Raw genomic sequence first — 19,208 nt, 5'->3', positions numbered from 1 at the left:
TCGGGTCTGTGCTTCCTTCCATGTTCTGGAGGGGCCAGCCCTAGTCCTTAGATCCCCCAGCAATATCTCTTGGCACTGGCTGTCAATGCTCTGAGGGTGTTCAGAGTCATACGTGCCCCCATAGGCTGTAAATATCCCCACACAACAAGCGTAGCGGTCCCTGTAGGTGATGGGCGGCTCCCTCTGTTCGATCCGCATCCGCCACCATCTGAAGGTGTGACATTTGCATCAGCCACCACATCAAGACATATGACCCTCCCCACCCTCCCTCAGTTCCCCTCCTCCCCCTTTCCAACCTGGGTCACCTGACTCAGGCGTGAGTGCCAGGGGCCAAACAGCTCTCGCCCTGCTTTCACACGTCCCAGAGGGCATCTGAAAGGGGCTCCGTGAAGGCATAAATCTTGGGCTAGAGTGTTTTGATTGGGCATAGCTTTTGTGTTTTTGGTCGGCGTAAATCTCCATTCCAGGAAGTTTTTTTTCCAGCCGATTCCCCCCGGCCCACTCAGCCTAATCAATTCATTAGTGCCATGCGTGAAAGCCAGTGAGGCTCCCAAAGAGCACCGCAGTAAAAAAATAACTGCTCAAGTGCACATTGCAAACATGACCTTTGGTTGGGAACTGCCACTGGCAAAAATTTTAAAAGGTGAGAAGAGAGAGAGGCTGGAGGGAAAACCAGCAAATCCATGTGCCAGGCTCTCCCACAGCTCATGAGCAGTGCTTGTAAACCCAAATGCTGGTTTGATTCCCAGAGGGGCCACTGCCATCAGACCCCTGAATTACCTCAGTAAAGCCAGTTGTGCAAATGATACTCCATAAACGTTGTAAGCTATGTGTGTTGTTCGGAATAAAATAGTCTTCCAAGTAAATGTAATGTATGCTCTTTGTATGCTAGAAGAAGAAAATCATCATACTCTAAATGAGTATCTAGATGAGTGTGATGATAAGTATCACTTTCAAAAGTAGATTAGATATTGACATATCAAAAGGTTAAGATTGATTATTTTTGTTTTTGTTTTTTTTTTTTCTGGCAAAGAAATAACTAGGAATCATCACAGTGAACCTGAACCCAGTAGCAACCCGAGCCTCCAAGAAACAGATCGACTGGGAGCCTCTGCTCATTACTATGGGCGAGGGCTCGACTTTCCCACGCGGCGTCAAATGAGGCCACCTCGGAACCTGTTCTCAGTCATTTCGCGTGGAGGGTGGTTGAGGGGGTGGCGCTTCACTTGAAAGGGATGTGCGCTGCGTTGGCTTGGAACAGCAAAGAAATCATAACCACTCTTGCGAAAGCAAGCACATACTTGCCTGTTGGAACTCGCCCGCGATCAGTTATTTTTCGATCAAGGGCAACGACACACAAACTGCCACAGCGCAAGGTATGAGTGAAACTACCGAGTGTGAGCAAATGTGTGTGCATGTATTTGTGTGTGTTCATGTGCGTGAGTACATGTTACTGTGTGTGCGTGTGTAAGTATGAATGAGTGTGTGTTTGTGTTTGTGCGCGTGTGAGTGTGAGTTAATGTGTGTGTGTGTGTGTGTGTGTGTGTGTGTGTGTGTGTGTGTGTGTGTGTGTGTGTGTGTGTGTGTGTGTGTGTGTGTGTGTGTGTGTGTGTAAGCATGCCTGAGTATATTTGTGCAAAAAGCACAAAGGACCTATGTACACCTACCTGTAAGCCTGTGCATATTATGTTCTTATATCAGAGATTTGGGGAGGGGTCCCATAAAGGACCAGATCTGTCTTTGACTCCATGAAAATATATGAACAACCAGCCAGCCTTCATTTACAGTAAGACAATGATACTGCACACGAGTGGGTGAAAGTTCATTCCATACTATGCAATACATCCATGGTCTCTGATGATGGAAATCAAAATGTATTGTTACATTACATTACATCACATGCATTTAGTAGGCACTCTAGAGAAAATTCCAACACAGTAGAACATAAGTGTTATTTGCATAACAGAGAATTAATGACTTACATGACATTTACATATGATGCTGAATTGCTTCTGCAACAGTTTTGGTTCCCTACCTTGCTCCAGGATATAACAGCTGTGCCCCATCTGGGAACTGAGCCAATAATCTTGGGCTTATGAGAGCCCTGTTCCTTAGCACTACGCCACACCTTGCCTTGTGTTACTGATAAAATATACAATTCTTGGGAACTGGGTCACCATTAAAAAAATTGTATTTTCAATTAAAGATCCACATTATGCTAAATTTCACAGAATATGTTTTATGAGATAAAAGTAATAATAACTGACAAAAATTCAATAAAGATAACTTCACAGAGATTAAGACATGACTAATTCCGTCCGGCCAACAGCCCAGGTTCAGCTTCCAGCTCAGCACTCACAGTGAGAATTGTTTCCCCTCCAGAGGGGTCAGCTGACTGACCCTGGATCAGTACCTTGAGACTGTGGACCTAGAGCAGGCCTGGCACAGAGGAAAGAGGGCTGAACGCATGAGATACAGGCTAAATGGCCCTCGGCTGGGTTTCTCTCTGTTTTGCCTCTGCAGGACAGGCGTGAAGTGTGCCTTTGGGTTTGTGATGCTCTGGTGGTAATGACTTTCACAGGCAAAGCTCGTGGAACACATACACACACATACACACTGCTGCTAAACAAGGAGTTCTGGAGGTGTTGGTGGTTTCACAGTTTCACAGACTTGCCGCCCACACACACTCACACAGCCGCACACAACCATACACAGATGCAGGTATGTACAGTCACATAAATGCAACCTCACACACTCCTGTAAACATACAACCATATGCATCACACATTAATGTAAGTGCAACTACAGACATATGCGCGCGCACACACGCACACACACACACACACACACACTCATATGTACACATTCATACACCCCATACACTCACACATGCACACACTCATATAGACACATCCATACACACACAGGCATTGTTGGGGCTATCTACCTGGTTTGGAAAAAAAATGTAAATTCCTGGCAGAAAGGGCAAACAGCTCACCTAATCTAAATGAGTGTTGTGTGGGTGTGAAAAGCCCCAGCGTGGCACTTGGCACAGCTCCCAACCCAGAGCAGCAAAGGTGAACTCACGCACCCTTCTCCCACCGGCACTGTCCTCCACACTCCCACAGCCAAAGGAGCCACTGCGGTGTTACGGCTGATATTTCGTTTTGACTATTTCATTTAAAACAATGGTTTGGAGGTGAAAGTCCAGCACCCCATGTGGTGTCTGTGCAGGGGTGGTGCGTTCAGAGCGAAAACTAAAAATACAGGTAGGACCACAAAATTCTACCCTAAATGGAGGACAGAGGCAGAGAGGCCAGAAAACCAATCTGCTTCAGGGAAGCTGACTGGGGGATGGGCAACCACAAAAATGCAGCCATACAAGAGTCCCAGCAACGGAGGCAAACTGACCCAGTGCTTCGGGTTGGCATGGGCTCAACCAAATGCTGTCTGCTGGTTTAATCACAAAACAGCACGTTTCAAGCTCCAGTTAAAACTCAGCAAAACAAAACGCACTCATCCACTTGTCAGTAATGTGTCTTTCTATTGAAATGCGTCCTCTTCGGTTCATTCTCTTCACCCTTTCTGTAGCACAGAGGCTGTGCTACTGTGCTACAGAAGATGCCAAATCAATGAGAATAAACAGAAAAGTATGCATGACTGTCATGAATTTGCACCCCGTCCTAACAACATATACACACACTCACATATACATACTCATATACACACAACCACATGTACACACAAACGCTCATATGCGCACAACCACACACGCACATACACACTCATGTACAGACAACTACACACGCACACACACACGCACACGCACACACACACGCACACATACACACACATTCTCACAGTCTTTTATTGAACAGCCACTCTGAAGTGAGGTGGGGAAGCGTAAAAAAGAGGCTCTGTTGGAATAGGTCAAGCATGCAGCACTGGAGTGGTGGTGTGTGTGTGTGTGTGTGTGTGTGGGGGTGGGGGGGGGGGGGAGGGGGGCGTAGTGATACCACGATGGCAATTTGACATGACCCATAGCCCACAAAAACATCCTGCTGCAGTCACCCTCTACCTTCTTGCTGAGGGAGGGAGGAGGGGAACGCCACTTGAATCCGGGGGCTGCAGATTTGAATCCAGAAAGTGGCAAAGACGTTGTGCCATTAAGCAAGGGACTCAGCAGAATTTGTTCCAGTGACAGTCCGGCTGGATAAATTGACCCTATTTAAAAAATAAGCTGTGTGGTTTGCTCCGGGTTAGGGTGACTCCCTGAGCCAAATAACTAAAATCATCTTTTCCACTTACATGACCTCCTACATACTCCCTTAACCCTTGGCCAGTCCTCAGTGCTTTCACTGTGCATTTACAAACCAGTCTGTGTTCTGCATAACAGTTGCAAACAAGCAGTTACATGTGCTGAATACATCCACACCCTAAATTTATAGTTATTTTTTGCATAAATGCCTATGTTTACATGCTGCCTATCCTACCTGTTTATGGGTGCCATGTAAACTCCCATAATTCCTCTTGTCATTACATCTACCTCTGCACAGCTATAGGTGTATCCAGTGTATTTACTGACACGATATTTAATGCTTCACATTGAGAATTTCCTCTCTGCTATTGCTCAAGTTAAAAGTACAAGCACTAAATATCTAGTCAGTAAAGTCAGTATCTGTGGTGTCCCTCCGCTTTTCCTTTTCCCCTTGTCCCCTCCTACTGTTGGGGACTCTCCCAATGCTCCTGTCAGACACCAGATCTAAAAAGAAATCAACCATTCCATTCATTCATTATGCTGTTTTGAAGAATGTTCATCACATAACTTGTTGTGGTTCCCTGTTCACATAGGAATGGGTAATCTGACAAATGACCATGGACTGAAAGTTCAGCTAATGAGTTTTGTGAAGGCCACAGCGTTCTGAATTTTCATTCAATTATATTGGAAGATTCATTCTGCTACACACCTGTGCGGAGTTTAGTCAGGTGTGTGGACACAAAGTTACGTGAGAAAACTTCCTCTGGTGGTACTGCTGTGTCAGCGTTGTCCAGAACCCCAGGTGGACAGTGGGAATGCCAGTCCAATCAGTAAGCAGCTCGCTTATCTGGTGGGAACCTTCCCTGGAATGTGGTGCTTCCTCAGCTGGGGGGATGTGGGGGGGGGGTAGACGGTGAACAGGTGCCAGAAAGGGGAGCAGTGAGCTGGGCTTTGGGAACCTAAAGGTCTCCATGTGGGGGTGTACCACTCTTTACCCACACTACTCTGGGGTCACGACCTTCAGTTCTTGGAGAGCAGTTGCAGTAGCACTGCCTGTCCAATTCCCTCATGTCCCCTATGTTGAAAATCTCACTTTGCGCATTCTCCAAATACCACAAGACAGGGCACATTTCAAGTAAGGAATATCTGATGCATAAACTCATGAAAACACAGCACAGTCAATAATATGATTTGATATTTATCATACTTTTTAAACATGTAAGGGAGAATAGGGTCAGATGAGCTACTTTTTACAATAAGCGTTATCATGGTGACAGAAATGTAGGAGTTTCTATGAATGGCACCTAAGCATGCTTTAAGTAGTTTTCTAGAAGCAAAAATGTTTTACTTATTCAGTGCAGTTTTTCAATTATCAGTCAGCTAAAAAGCTGGTCTTTTGGCTCAATTCACCTGCACTGTGGAGTAAGTGGAGCATTTAGATGGGTAAATTTTGCAATGTGGGGTAACACTGTCATTCTTTACACACATGCATAATAACAAAACAAGAATATCCTCACAACTTTCAGAATAACCGGTATTTATTGCATTAACATGTCATACTTATTGAAAGGTCTTCTTAGCTAAAAACCATTCAGCCAAACAAAACACTTCCATATGTCAACATACAATTTACTTACTTGAAATTGTGCACTCACATTTCAGAGGAGCTAACAAACACTTTTAAGCATTTAAAACTGTTTTGACAGTTAAATAGCAACAGCTCCTCATGCCAGCTGGGAACATTTGGCCTATTCAAAATGCCACTTCTCAGAGCTCCTGAGAAGCTGTACAGTTAATGTGTTCGGTTGACAGCTGAGCTCTATGGCACAGGTTCAAACCCAGGCGTGTCATCAGCCAGTGATGACTTGAAGTGTGTGCAAAAACCTGGCATGGTTCCCCCATGGATAAGGGTGGGTATGCTGGCAGGGGTTGCTTGTTGCACCGCTCTCAGATACCCCATGACTCATCTGGTGCCTGTGGGCTGCTTGGATGACATCGGCGAAGCTGTACCCACACTCGAATTGAAACTTAGCTCACCGTAGTGCGCTGAGAACCTTGCTGTGTGAGCTGTTGCTGTGTAAGTGTATCTGAGGATTGCATTGGCTACACACCAGCACTCCTGCGTGAGTACAGTGGTTATCACCGTGAGGTAAGCAAAACATACCCAACTGGTGCTTCCAAAATAAGGCTGCACAAAGGGGAAAACATTTAAAAAATTTTAACAGCTCAACTTGATTCAAGACCAGTGGTTCTTTTTAACCCACGACCACCATCTTAAGAAAGCTACTGCTCATAGTTGTGGGTTGACTTGTTAGATTAGTCTGTCACATGACTGTCACAATTTGTCATCGCATAGAGTGGCAGTCCTGTCTTCCTTCAAAGTGAATGCTTGATACTGCTAAATTTCCTCTGTGTTGCCTCACTTTTTAGCTCAATGAAACAGGAAACTATTGGAGACTTCTAAATAGTTCCAGAAGCTCCCATTAAACTTCCATGTGAGGGCAATGCATTTACTTAGCAGACGCTCTTATCCCAAGCAATTTACATAGCTAACCATTCTGACATGTTATCCATTTACACAGCAGGACATTTACTGAGGCATTTTGCCCAGGGGTACAACAGAAACAGTACATCCAGGAAATTTAACATGTGGCCTTTGAGTTATGTTGATGTACATTTGTGGTTGCATTTATTTAAAACATTGATTAAACATGGGAATAGAAGAGACCCTTGTGTTTTCTGGAATAAGATTCATTTCTGAACAACATGGGTTTTTTTATGCAATTCTATTATTAAAATGTAACATTTTCATTTTTTCAAGCAGAAACAAATACAAACTGCAGTTTTTTCTGTTGTATTTTTTGTTCCTATTAAATTAGCTTTTGAATATGCATTTGGTTGTATTTGTGTATCTTCTTTTAAATGCCTTGTGCCAAATGTCTTATGAGTGACCCCTAGCTCAGCTCAAAAAGTAAAAAACACAATAACAATTTGTAGCATACACATGACAAGACATGGCAAGAATTTTATCAGTGCCACAGCAGACCCTGCTGCAATGGGGACAAAGGAAGTGAGCTGAGCAGCCGGTGTTTGCACACAGGCATCAGGAGGACACATCTTATCACACTGTCTTAATCGCAGCTTTATCTCCGCCTCTCTGATCTTTGTGTGTGCGTTTCTGCTTGCCTGGGGACTGAACACTCCCCCATCCACCCACACACACCACCCCCAACCCTAAAACCACCCAAATCTCAAGGGCTCCTGTGCCCCACTGCTGCGCTCTCTACCCTGGTGTCCACAACCCCAACTACAGTCAGACACTAACTGGCAGAGTTTATTTCTCCTTGCAGGTACTTACTAACACCATGCTGTATGAGAGAGGGTTTTGGTTTTTTGGTTGCTGGGCCAAATGTGGCACTGGATCCACATAAATTAGAGTATGGTTTGGGTTTGATTCTGTAGGGATCTGTAAGACAGGTTTCATGTAGATATTGCAGAGCTGACAACTTAGGGCTGAGGAGTGGCCATTCAAGTACATTAGGCAATAAAATAATAAAATGTGATTGGGTAATGATTACTGAAACATGAAAGCCAACAGGCCCACAGATTACACATGACCAATTATTCATCATCATCGTCATCATGATCGTCATCGTCATCACTGTCACCTTCATTACCATCAATGTGTTGATTTCTTTGGAAAAAGCCATTATCCACAGTGACTTCAAGGCTACCATTGTAATCAATACTGAATACATGGCTAGTAACAGTACAGAGATAAAGGAGCAAAGAAGCCATGGTATATTCATATGCTACCTCCAAAGTAGTGTGAGTCTCTCAGGCTCATAATACTACATTATAACAGCAAGTACAGGTCTGACTTCTGTCGCCACCACTACCCAACCAATACTGCAGACACTTCTGCATTATAGTTTGTTCCCTACCTCTGAGGTAAATTATTGTCAATGCTAATGTTATTATTGTATTGTGTATCATTACCATATGCAACCCTTCTTTGGCTGTGTTGTACTTTGTAATTTCATGCCAATAAAGCACAATAGGAATTCTTAACTTTTTTGGGGGGGGGGGGGGGGGGGGGGGCTGCAGTGTGAGTGAGAGAACAGCATTACAGAGAATAACACATGCACTTTTGTACGTCGTTTTGGATAAAATCATCTGCTAAATAAATAAATGTAAATGTAATACAAGACAGAGAATGTGAACGGTGTCTGATGTGACGATGGTGGCAGGGTAATCTTTGCTGAGTTTACTGAGGATTGAGTTAGTCAGTGTCTGACAGCACGAGAGACGTGCGTCATGAAGTTCTCAGCATCAGCTGGACAGGATCCAGATGCTGGGCTGCTTCGTTTACAATACTGTAACGAGCGCCCCCTTATGTCTCATAATTTTTCCATCCCAGTTTGATTTATTAATTTACCAAACATTGGTGCAGACAAAGTATTCACCTCTCTTCTACATGGCCTGTCTCCCATATCTGACTCTTACGGTTTAATTAGACTAGTATAGTCGTTGTACAGCTATATTACTCTTAAAAATGAATACACTCAATGATGCTGTGGAATACCGTGAATCACTACGTGCCTTTTGATGACTAAGAATTAGAAGATTAATAATTCCAAGAATAAAGATTTTTTTAAATTTTTCTGTTAACAAATAATATGTTAACGTTCGGTCATGCATAAACTGTTATCCATTACATTTTTTTGAAAAAAGGTTTTTTGAATCCTCTAAATTCAAGAACTGGAAAAAAGTCACAGAAGACTATGTACGTGTCTTTTTAAGACAATGGCCCCCTCTACTGGTTTAAAAGAAGGCGTACAGTTAAAGTATTTATACGTGTATTACATGTGACAAATTAATGTTCTTTGAAACAAACCGAAATTTAATTTTTTGAGGAATCAAACCTCTGGTGAAATGAATTTTGGCAGTATGTCAAAATATTAAAAAAAAAAAAAACACACTAAACGCTTCAACTCCAATTCCTCAGTGCCCGTGGCTTCTTTGAGTCACATGACCGTAATACTGTCATGGCAGCCTCCGCCGCAGCTCGGGTGAGCGCGGGGCTGACTTTGAGGTTCTCTAAAGTTAATCCGGGCTGTAATCCATGCACTTTACCCAGGTTAAATAGTTGCTCCCATGCAAACCTGGGGGCGGCGAGGGAAGGCATCCTTTACAGTTTTAGAAACCTGAACAGAAGTTTGCAAACGTCTAACCGTGAGTGCGGTCCGTCTGCCATGTCTGAGTGATGGCTAGTCTAGATACCTGAAATACCTACACCATAAATTAGCTAGTGTTAGCTACACTAACGTTCCTTTTAGCGTGTTGTATGACGCCATATCTTGCATAATTAGCTGTTCTGTAAAGAACATTTAGCCAGAATAACACATTGCCACCAAATGTATACTCTGTGAAAACAAAGTGCGTAGGCAGCAAACTAGCTAGCCACTGAGCTAACTTAAGTATTTATTGTGTATCTATGCCAAATCGAGTGTTACGCAAGGCTTGTCTGAAAATGTTTCAGATGGTTGTGTGAATAGACGCCCGAAATGTCTGGGAAGGTGACAAGTCATTATCTATGTATTTACTCTGACGCAATGAATTGCAACCCTCCTCTAACAGCTTCGATTTGTCAGACTCTACAGGTGTGCACAATTACGAAAGCGAGAAAGCAAATGCCGAAGAGACTAAAGATGAGTGAGTATCGTTATATTTTACTGTCATCTGTTTTTAAAGTAAAACCCCAGCCAACAGAATGGCTCTGGTTGTGGAACGTCTAGTATGTCAGAAATATCACGTACTAAGTCCAGCACATAATGGAGTCTTTTGTGGTCTTGTAAAACAACACACAGTGCAAGATGTAGATAACACGTGTTTTTGTGACCTGTGTGAAAAGGACATGGGGCACAGGTAAAGCGCCTGCGGTCTCCTTTGAACAATCAAGTGAGTTTTCAGGGAGGGTTCTTGTGCAACTGTACAAGTGATTCTTGAGTGCAGTCCCAATCTCTCTGTTATTATTTTACATTCATCATAACTTGTGTAATGCCCCCCCCCCACCCCCCCACCCCACCCGGACATAACTTAGTCCCATGTAAATCAAACCATTTGAGCCTAAGACAGGCCATGGTTAATATGCAGTAATATTATTAATAATATGTTGGGCCGCTGTTCTGCATTTTAATGTAGCTCGCAGCGCGGAGCTGACAGCCGGCGGCATCAGCAGCGATGAGCCGCCCACGAGGCGCGTCTCTTCGCATACACTTTTAAAACATGTTTGACGCGCTGCATTTCTAAAATTTGAAACTGACGCATAGCATCTAACACAGGACATTTCTGACCGGCTTGCTGTTCCACGTTTGATGCGCGTTTCCTGCAGATACTCCAACACCTTTTTTTTAATGTGCATGACCCATCAGTGCTGTTTTTCTGTACCAGGCCTAATTAAAAACCTGCCATATTCAGTCCAAACCAGTTGAGTGTAAGATCTCCATATAGCTAGTTGTAGGGGCTTTTTGTTCTTTGTATTCATGGTATTCATTTGTCTTTGTTGCTCTGATCTGCAGTGTTAACGTGGTGTATATAGATCGTTCTGGGAGGAGAATTCCAGTCAAGGCAAAAGTAGGAGATAATGTGCTCTACCTGGCTCACAAGCATGGCATCGACCTGGAAGGTGAGGGCTTGTGTATGTTTGTGCTGCGATTCCAGTGTATCTGCAGAACACTTCATGTTGTGTTTCTGCCACACTTTGAAAAAACCAGTCACATCACTTTACATGTTTCCAGTCTAGAGGAACATTCCTTGACATTGTCATCATCATCCTCATCATTAACTTTTACAGTTTTGGCTTTTTAAAAATTGTTCAGTCTTGCACAACTGTGTAACTCTGCACAACTCAGTGTAAAGTTGTTAGAGTAATGTATGTGGTTGTCTCGAACATCATAAGCCCAGCGCATTCTTGCTGCGGTTGTATTATAGGCCTCTCTCTGACAGTCTCTGCCCCCACTCTTGTTTTCAGGGGCGTGTGAAGCTTCCTTGGCCTGCTCTACCTGCCACGTATATGTGAGATCGGACTACTATGACAAGTTGCCACAGTCTGAGGAAAGGTAGCGTGAGGGGTCTTAGTCTGTCATCCATCTACAAGCTGTGTACAGCTGTCTTTGTGATTTTCCCCAACTGTATGAATATATTATATTGTGCTGGACTTCAATTCTGATTGTACTGTCAGCTGGAGTCACTATGGTTACCCTATATTGGATAATCACACCCATTACATTACATTACATGCATTTAGCAGACACCCTTAACCAGGGCGACATCAAAGCAGAATAGAATGTAGGTGTATTCATTCAAGTTAAAACCCACCGCGGTAACCTCATATACATTTATATACTCTTTACACACACCTGCTGAGATTGCTATGCGAGGTTACAGCCCCTCCCACTTCAGTCTGATTGCTGTGACTAAACCCCACAGGGAGGACGACATGCTGGATATGGCCCCAATGCTGCAGGAGAACTCGCGGCTGGGTTGCCAGATCATCGTCACCCCCGAGCTGGACGGCATCGAGCTGACCTTACCCAGGGTCACGCGCAACTTCTACGTGGATGGCCATGTGCCTGCGCCCCACTGATCGCGGGAGCGAGATATAGGGGTACACTGTGTGGATGAGCGAGAGAGACCCACAATGCAGTTGTCTCTATTGCCAGTGTAAGAGGTGTTTAGCAGGATGTGTGTGAAGTGGCAACTCATAAGAGAAACAAGGGTGCAGTATAACAATTATTCAGTTTATTGCTGATTTATTGCTTTATTACTGATAAGTCAGCTCAGTATAATTAACATTGAAAAATTTCTCTCTGCTATTGATTGAAACGATAAACAGTTCTGATTTGCTACACAGTTATACATATTCACGAGGAGCCATGGTCAAAGACAACAACATAGCTAGCACCACAACACAGACAACACCAGAACCTCCTGCTACCAACCGGAACCTGTCAGACACGGAAGTTAGCGGACAGCAGGAACACAGAGCTGACTATCTGGGCAGTAAATAGGATATCTTTGATGGGGATATCTAAGCAACAGGCTAGTGCGCTGGGTTGGGTTTTCTTGAGTTTTGTTCACATCGACATGTACCAATTTCTACAGGGTAAAAAAAAACAGGTGGGGGGGAGAGGTCATTATGACTCGATCATTCCTTGCTAGTTTTCGCTTAAGACACTGAAGATTTAGCACACATATAACAAGCAGAACTTGATGTCGAAGCGCAAGTAATCTGTAGCTTAACCTGGTGTCGAAGATAGCCACTGCTAGTGTACTAACCTGTCACCCTTGTGAATCTTGAGGTCGGTGCCTCCCTCCTGCTGTATTGACCTTAGTTCTGGTCTCATTGTATCAGTGTCTCTAATCAGTCCTGTATACACTGGTAAAGTCAGCCACATACCCAAAATTTGATTGGACACTCCTAGGTCTCTAGTTCTGTGCATCGCAGTGAAGATGGCGTCTCCAGTTAACATGGAAATTTTAATACCTCTTATAAGAATTCCATTATAACAGTGGTGATTTCTTTAGAAATTATAGGTTGTTCATTGATCCCTGAGTGGCTCAATCAGTTAACACCCTCATTTTGAGAGCAAGCTGAGCCCGACAGTCCAAACTCAAATTTGAGACATTAGCTGACATGACATAAGTTCCCAGCAGCAGAATGTAATTGGCTCAGTTCTGTTGGAGTTTGGTGGGTTACCTCGGCCAGGGCTGATGCCCCAAACGGCTCAACAGCACCCTCTAGTGACTCCTCACACGCCTATGATTTCTTCAGATGATGTGAGTGGGGGTTGTGCCTGTCCTCTGGCATTCACTCACCTGTGGTGTACCATGGGACTTGTGTGAAAAATAGCCATGGGCTGCTTGAAGGTGTTGCAGAGGTTTCCATTTGTTGTTCATATGTTGTTCAAGTAGTGTTCATATCTTTCATGGTGTAACTCGTGTCATAAGTATGCTGTATACAGGCATACTTTATACATGAGATCGTTTTTTTTTCCCATGAATCTATGAGGCTTCACCAGTTCCCTTGTTAACAGGAGATGCCGTCATTGTTTAAACGTCCAGTGGCTACACTTGTGCATCTAGGTAGTGGTTTTGCTGGTCATGAAAGCACTTTAGTAGCGTTTTAAATTTCAGACAGTACTGGCTAATCAAAACCTTCCCCCCAAAAAAAATACCATCCTAGGCAGGGCCTCCTTCTGACAGACCATAGCAGCACAACCAAAACTCTTACGTCTCGTCCCCCTTTGTCACGCTTTGTTCATGGTGCGAGACCGAGATGCGGCCTCTCTGACCCCTCGGAAAGGTCACAAGGTGGGCTGGGAAAAACCCGGGCTCCCCCTCGCCCTTTTGGGCCTGGCTTTCCTCTGCGCTGCAACCCACTAATTAGTCAGAGCATCGCGGTGCTCCAGCGGAGCGTGCAGCGATCCAGCGATTAGCTCAGCCAGACCACAGCCCAGGAAGAGAAAACCTCAGTGGGTAGACTAGATGTGGATTTAAAGCGTTAACGCTATCTGTGACGCAGGCTGCACGGAAGAGCTTCGCGACCGTCGCTGGAAATGTCATCTGTGAATCGCGTCGTGTTGTCATTTGCTTCTCAGTAGGAGGGAGAGATGGATGCCAGGCGATCTCTTTGATTGACATGAGCGTTCTGACAGGCAGGGAGGCTGCGTGTGCTTTTTCCTAACTTTGGTTACGTCCACTTAAGGTGCACTGTCTGGTGGCAGTTCCAACTCGGGGCCCTGTGAACTTAAATGCAGTTGGACACTTCTCTGTTCCATCAGGCTGAAAGGCCTCTCTGAGACCCAGGAGTGCACACTACCAGCCTACTGTGCAAAAGCTTTATTATCTATCAGTTTCTCAGTCCTTTTTAGCTTGGAACAGGTATAGGTCTGGTGGAATTCTTGCTCCCGGTGCTTTCTGTCCTTAACAACAGGTCTAAGATCAGTTTGCCCACCCCCCCCAATCCTAGCCCAAGCCATTTAGTCTTAATTTTGGATTCTGATCCAGGATTGGTTGCTAAGGGCAGAAATTGCCAGCATTTGGCTGTTACCTCTTTGGTGGATTTAAATGGTCGTTTCTTAACCAACTTTAAGGGTGCATACCGCCACCCATTGTGCTAGAATGCGCATCAGAAAATGGACTAGTTGATTATGTTCCTGGAGGGCAAAGAAGCATGTTGGTTTAATAGTTAATGTTCAGGCAGTAAATGCTCCACACTTGCTCCAAACGGACAAGGGAACTTCCTGTCCCTGTAATGACTGAAATTAAACCATTTAAGTAACTGAGGCAGAACAAAAAGCTGACCAGCTGACCAGCTGACTCCACGGTCCTCAGGGACAAGAGTTGCCAAAATGAGCTGGAAGTGAAGTGATATTTTGGGATTCAGTATTTTCAATCGATGGACGTCAGATCATATTTGGGTCTGGAAACTGTTCATCTGGTTCACCAGTCAATGTGATGAGAGCAAGTTTGCAGGTGTGAAGTCTTACCTGTCACAGTGTATTTAGACTGCTTTTTACCAATGCCAAGCCTTTCCTTAACGTACTGTAAAAGTCAACAAACACGCACAAATGTAAGAGTATTTTATGTATTGTAATATATTTATCAAATTTATCATTTGTATTCTGTTCAATGACTGAGTCTTCTGTGGTGCACTAAATAAAACCAGTGTAAGAGCGGTTCCTCTTTTCTTTGATCCAGGCTGCATGCTGGGCAGCAGACACAAGACTGATGAAAACTGGCCTCATTTAGAGATGCACAGGCATTGCTCCAGAGACAAATTCATTGGAACAGAAATAGATCTGTGCATGGTTCAGCAATGTTTTCTGAACCTCACCACCCGTCCTGCATTTGGTGGATGACTAATAATGACTTCAGTTACCATTTTTCCAAGATATTTGCATTTATGTATTTTGCAGAATTAATACACAAAAAGACACATGCGCACGCACACACACATAGCATGTATAGTAGGGCCTTATGAACAGTAGTACACATCACACATGTCAGACCAAACACAAAAATGTCAAAGACATGGTCAATTCTATAATACCCCTTAAGTGCTGTACAAGGAGCCAACACCTAGGTGACACCACAGGGGTAAAAGCGTGGAGCAGAACTATTGGCTGCTGTCAGTGGTTCTGTCCAATTAAATAGCTGGTGGACACTGTATCAGGCACACACAAAGACCACTGGACCAGTGGTGCTTCCTGAAGAGAAGTGGTCACCAGTGTGAGGACTGAAATCTTCAGCTTTGGAAACAGACAGTTGTATCTGACATACGCATGATTTGTTAACCTTTTTGTTCATGCATACACAAGTCATACACAAACCGTTTATTCAGATGTAGCACAGAGAGGGGGAAGACAAATGAAGCAGTGATTATGCATATTGGTTGCCCCTTTAACCATAAATCCTGTATGCAGCTTCCCCTTTTCATCATTTGCCTTAACAACTATTGCATTTACCAGGATGGGCCACTAGAGGGCAGAAAGTGTCTAAAATAAAAAGGTCACAACTTGGCAGGGGGTCAAGAACTGAACACCCAGTACAGAGAACAGAACAAAACAGTAAAACAGAAAGGTACTGACTCAAATATAGACAGTTTTTCAGCTTTCCCCGGAAACAACAGATTACAGGGGTCAGAACAAAGTTCTTACTAGTCCTTTTCCCTCGTAAATACCTGTGATCATCAGCAGTCAGTCAGGTTTTGAGCCGTGCTAAATTACCCCAGTAACAGGTTTACTCTTGAGTTTATGCTGAAATTATGTGGGCTGCATATCTGCAATAAAAATGTGTCAAAGAACTCAACAACATATTTTTTAATGTCTGGACTAAACTCGGCCAAGAATGAACTTCGTTCTGCTCATATCAACTAAAATTGAAGTTTTGCATGTCAAAACCACACTATAGTTTAACCATATTCCATGGCTAGCAGACCATCTGGCCTCTTGTGACCTAGACAGGGCCAGAGCCTTAGCCGTTTCCACTTATCTGCTGTTCAACCTCAGAGCACTGATCTGAGATCTGCCTCTGCCCATATTCTGCAGCCCTTCCATTTGAGAGGGCTGCTCTGAGATCAGCCACTGGCAATATTCAGCAGCCTTTCTACTCAAGGGCACTGATCTGAGACCTGCCATTGCCCATATTATGCAGCTCTTCACCCAATAGCACTTATCTGAGATTTCTGTCTTCTTCATCTCCTCCACCGCTAAACATTGATCTGAGAGATCTTTTGCTTTGTGTTCTGTAGCTCTTCCACCTGGGAGCCACTGATCTGAGATCTGCCGTGGCTTTCGAGAGAAAAAGAGAGGAGGCTAAGCTTACGTGTGTGTACTCTCTGACGTGCGCACGGGCTAACTGCTCCCCCACAGAGAGAACAAAGACAGCCACTTCAAGCCATTCTCAGCTCTGGTGAAACACCATCCTGTTACCCAGAATACATCCCCTCCCACGCAAGCCTGGACATTGGTAGCAGCACATGGGCAGATAATCCGCCCACACACAGACGCAGGCAGACCCACGCTCTTCCCGGAGCCATCGCGGCGCAATCTGGCTCCCTGCTGCCCGGTGCGGCCCACACGCAGCGCACTCTCCCGCTCTGGGGCCGTGCGGAGAGCGCCCAGGCACACACACACACACTCTCTCACAACCAAAGACACACACACACATTCACACCCAAAGACACAGACTCACACACATCCACTCTAGCACCCAAAGACACAGACACACACACACACAGTTTCACAACCACAGACACATGGCCTCACAGATACAATTTTGCACCCAAAGACACACACCCATCCTGAGTCTGCAGGGTGTTGTAGCTGACTACTGAAACATGCCAAGGGAAAGAACAGCAGGCAACCTCTGATTCAGGTATCATTTCTGTCTGTTATATTTTCTTTAGAGTTCTGCAGAGTTTGTGGTGTAAACTGTTTTTCACTCATCAATTTTTGGTTGCTCTGGTCCTCTGATATTCGGAAGCTCACTCACACAATCTATTTACTCCATTTTCCGCAGCCTAACTGAAGCATTAATGTAAGATTTTGATTGTAGATATGCAACAAACCTGACTTGTCTCTTGTGATCAGAATAATAATTATAGAATGTAAGATTAGACAATAAAATTAAAAATTATGGTCAAATTTTGAATGCTAAAGAAACTCAGGATTGATACTCCCTTGTTGAGAATCAAATCGACCTTCAGGGATTCACTGTTGTTTCCCGAGGCCATGTTTCCTGCTGTGTCACATAGGTCACCAGCAGAGAGAAACAGAGTGTGGAGCCCAATACTGTACAAAGCTGCTCCCTTTTTAACAGCCTCTGCAACATCTGTTCAAGTTGTTTTTGGTTGAGCTGTTAAGTGATGTCCATGAAATGAAAACAAATAAAAAAGGGTCTCCACCCTTCGCAGGGTTCATGACCTCAACACAATCAAAGCTTTTAATTGGTGCCTCACAGTGTCCCTGAGGTCAGATCCCGCACCTATACCAAAGGCTCTGTAAACCACCGGAGGAGTTATTGTAATGGAGCACTAGTATTAAAAAATGCAAGATACATGCTTTAACTATATACACCCTCTGTATCCATATTATGTATGCATTTCTACATACATATATCTCTACATCTAGCCCATGCCTGTGTTTGCATATATAAATATATCCACATCTGCATGCACAGACACACAAACCCAGTAACAGATGTTTGTCTCTTCTGTGCACACAAGCACATAATAATATAATATAATAATAATAGTATATAATAATATAATAGTATAATAATCACAGTGTTCTCAGTGTATTAAACTACACTGTGCTGTATATGCTACATACTGTATTTCATTAAGGATGGATATTTAAATCTCCCCCTCCCTGGTCCCCCATCACTCCTGGGGTTGAGATGAAGAAGATGCTGATCGCAAACAGCCTCTCAGCTTCCTGTTCATCAGATGGGCCTCATTCCTGTCCTGGACTCAAACGGCCACTCCCCCACTATCAGTGTCCTCAAGGAGCACTTGGCAAGGAGCCCACTGTTGGCCAGCATGTAGCCAGGTGTGATCTGCTCAGCTTACCCTACCTACCGGAAAAAATGTTGACTGACTGAATTAATGTTTCATTAGCATGTCTTACCTTACCAGCCCAAACAGGCCTGTCAAACTCATGACTGTGAGTTTTAATGGAGGGAAAACACATTGCCTCATATATGTTTTATCAGTGGTCTAACTCCAGTACCCTAAACATGACACGACAACAATGCATTTTGCAGTTTACAACTGTGTAATGAATAATATTGCACTAGAAGGGAAAATTCTTTTTGCAAACAAGTTTGAGTAAATAACAAGAATAAACCTCACCCAGTATAATCATGAGTCACACAGCTGTGCTTCATTCAGACTCACTGTGGTTCGAATTCAGGAAACATGCAGATAGGTTGCTAGCCACCGCGCTGTCTTTCAGCATTAATCAGCCTCCAGTACAGTTTTTATGTAAGCATTTTTGTGCCAAAATGAAAATGAAAATGCAAAATAAAAAGCATTAATTTCAGCATTCCCATGTAAACGGAACCAGAAAATGAAATACCCTCCTTTAAATTGTCTTTCTTGGTCTGGAAATGGTCTCCATATTTACGTTTGTTCTGTTACCGAATTTCATAAACTACATTTTCATGGTTCAGTTTCATAGTGCGGACTTGCCTGTGATAGAGAAGCATTTCTGAGCCACAGTCCAATCACAAGAGGTAAATTTCGGCCTTTTTTGTCTTAATGTACATTCTTATCTGTCAGCCCTGCCTTTGTTCAGTGGTATGGCCAATCCCGCAAGGTGGAGTCATGACATAATTAAGGTATCCATGGAAGGTTGAAACATGATTCACGTTTTAACATCTA

At 43.9% G+C, this 19,208-nt stretch overlaps 1 protein-coding gene across 1 annotated transcript; it reads left to right on the top strand.

Moving 5' to 3' along the window:
* Positions 1–9,306: 9,306 nt before the first annotated feature.
* LOC118795066 (ferredoxin-2, mitochondrial-like) lies at positions 9,307–13,051 on the top strand. Its single transcript, XM_036553423.1, has 5 exons — positions 9,307–9,493; positions 9,913–9,973; positions 10,840–10,946; positions 11,292–11,379; positions 11,750–13,051. The coding sequence occupies exons 1-5, from the start codon at positions 9,307–9,309 to the stop codon at positions 11,904–11,906; spliced, it is 600 nt and encodes a 199-aa protein (XP_036409316.1). The 3' UTR covers positions 11,907–13,051.
* Positions 13,052–19,208: the final 6,157 nt, after the last annotated feature.

Source organism: Megalops cyprinoides, chromosome 19 (genome assembly GCF_013368585.1).
Source record: "Megalops cyprinoides isolate fMegCyp1 chromosome 19, fMegCyp1.pri, whole genome shotgun sequence".
Lineage (NCBI taxonomy): Eukaryota > Metazoa > Chordata > Actinopteri > Elopiformes > Megalopidae > Megalops > Megalops cyprinoides.
Note: the sequence above shows the minus strand (reverse complement) of the source record. Positions and strands in the feature narration are given on the sequence as shown.

What these genes read in the sequence shown, in the direction of transcription:
- LOC118795066 (XM_036553423.1), top strand. Translation starts at nt 9,307, where the DNA reads ATGGCAGCCTCCGCCGCAGCTCGGGTGAGCGCGGGGCTGACTTTGAGG. An exon ending in AAGTTTGCAAACGTCTAACC is followed by an intron (nt 9,494 to 9,912) that starts GTGAGTGCGGTC and finishes TCGATTTGTCAG; the next exon opens with ACTCTACAGGTGTGCACAAT. An exon ending in GCATGGCATCGACCTGGAAG is followed by an intron (nt 10,947 to 11,291) that starts GTGAGGGCTTGT and finishes TCTTGTTTTCAG; the next exon opens with GGGCGTGTGAAGCTTCCTTG.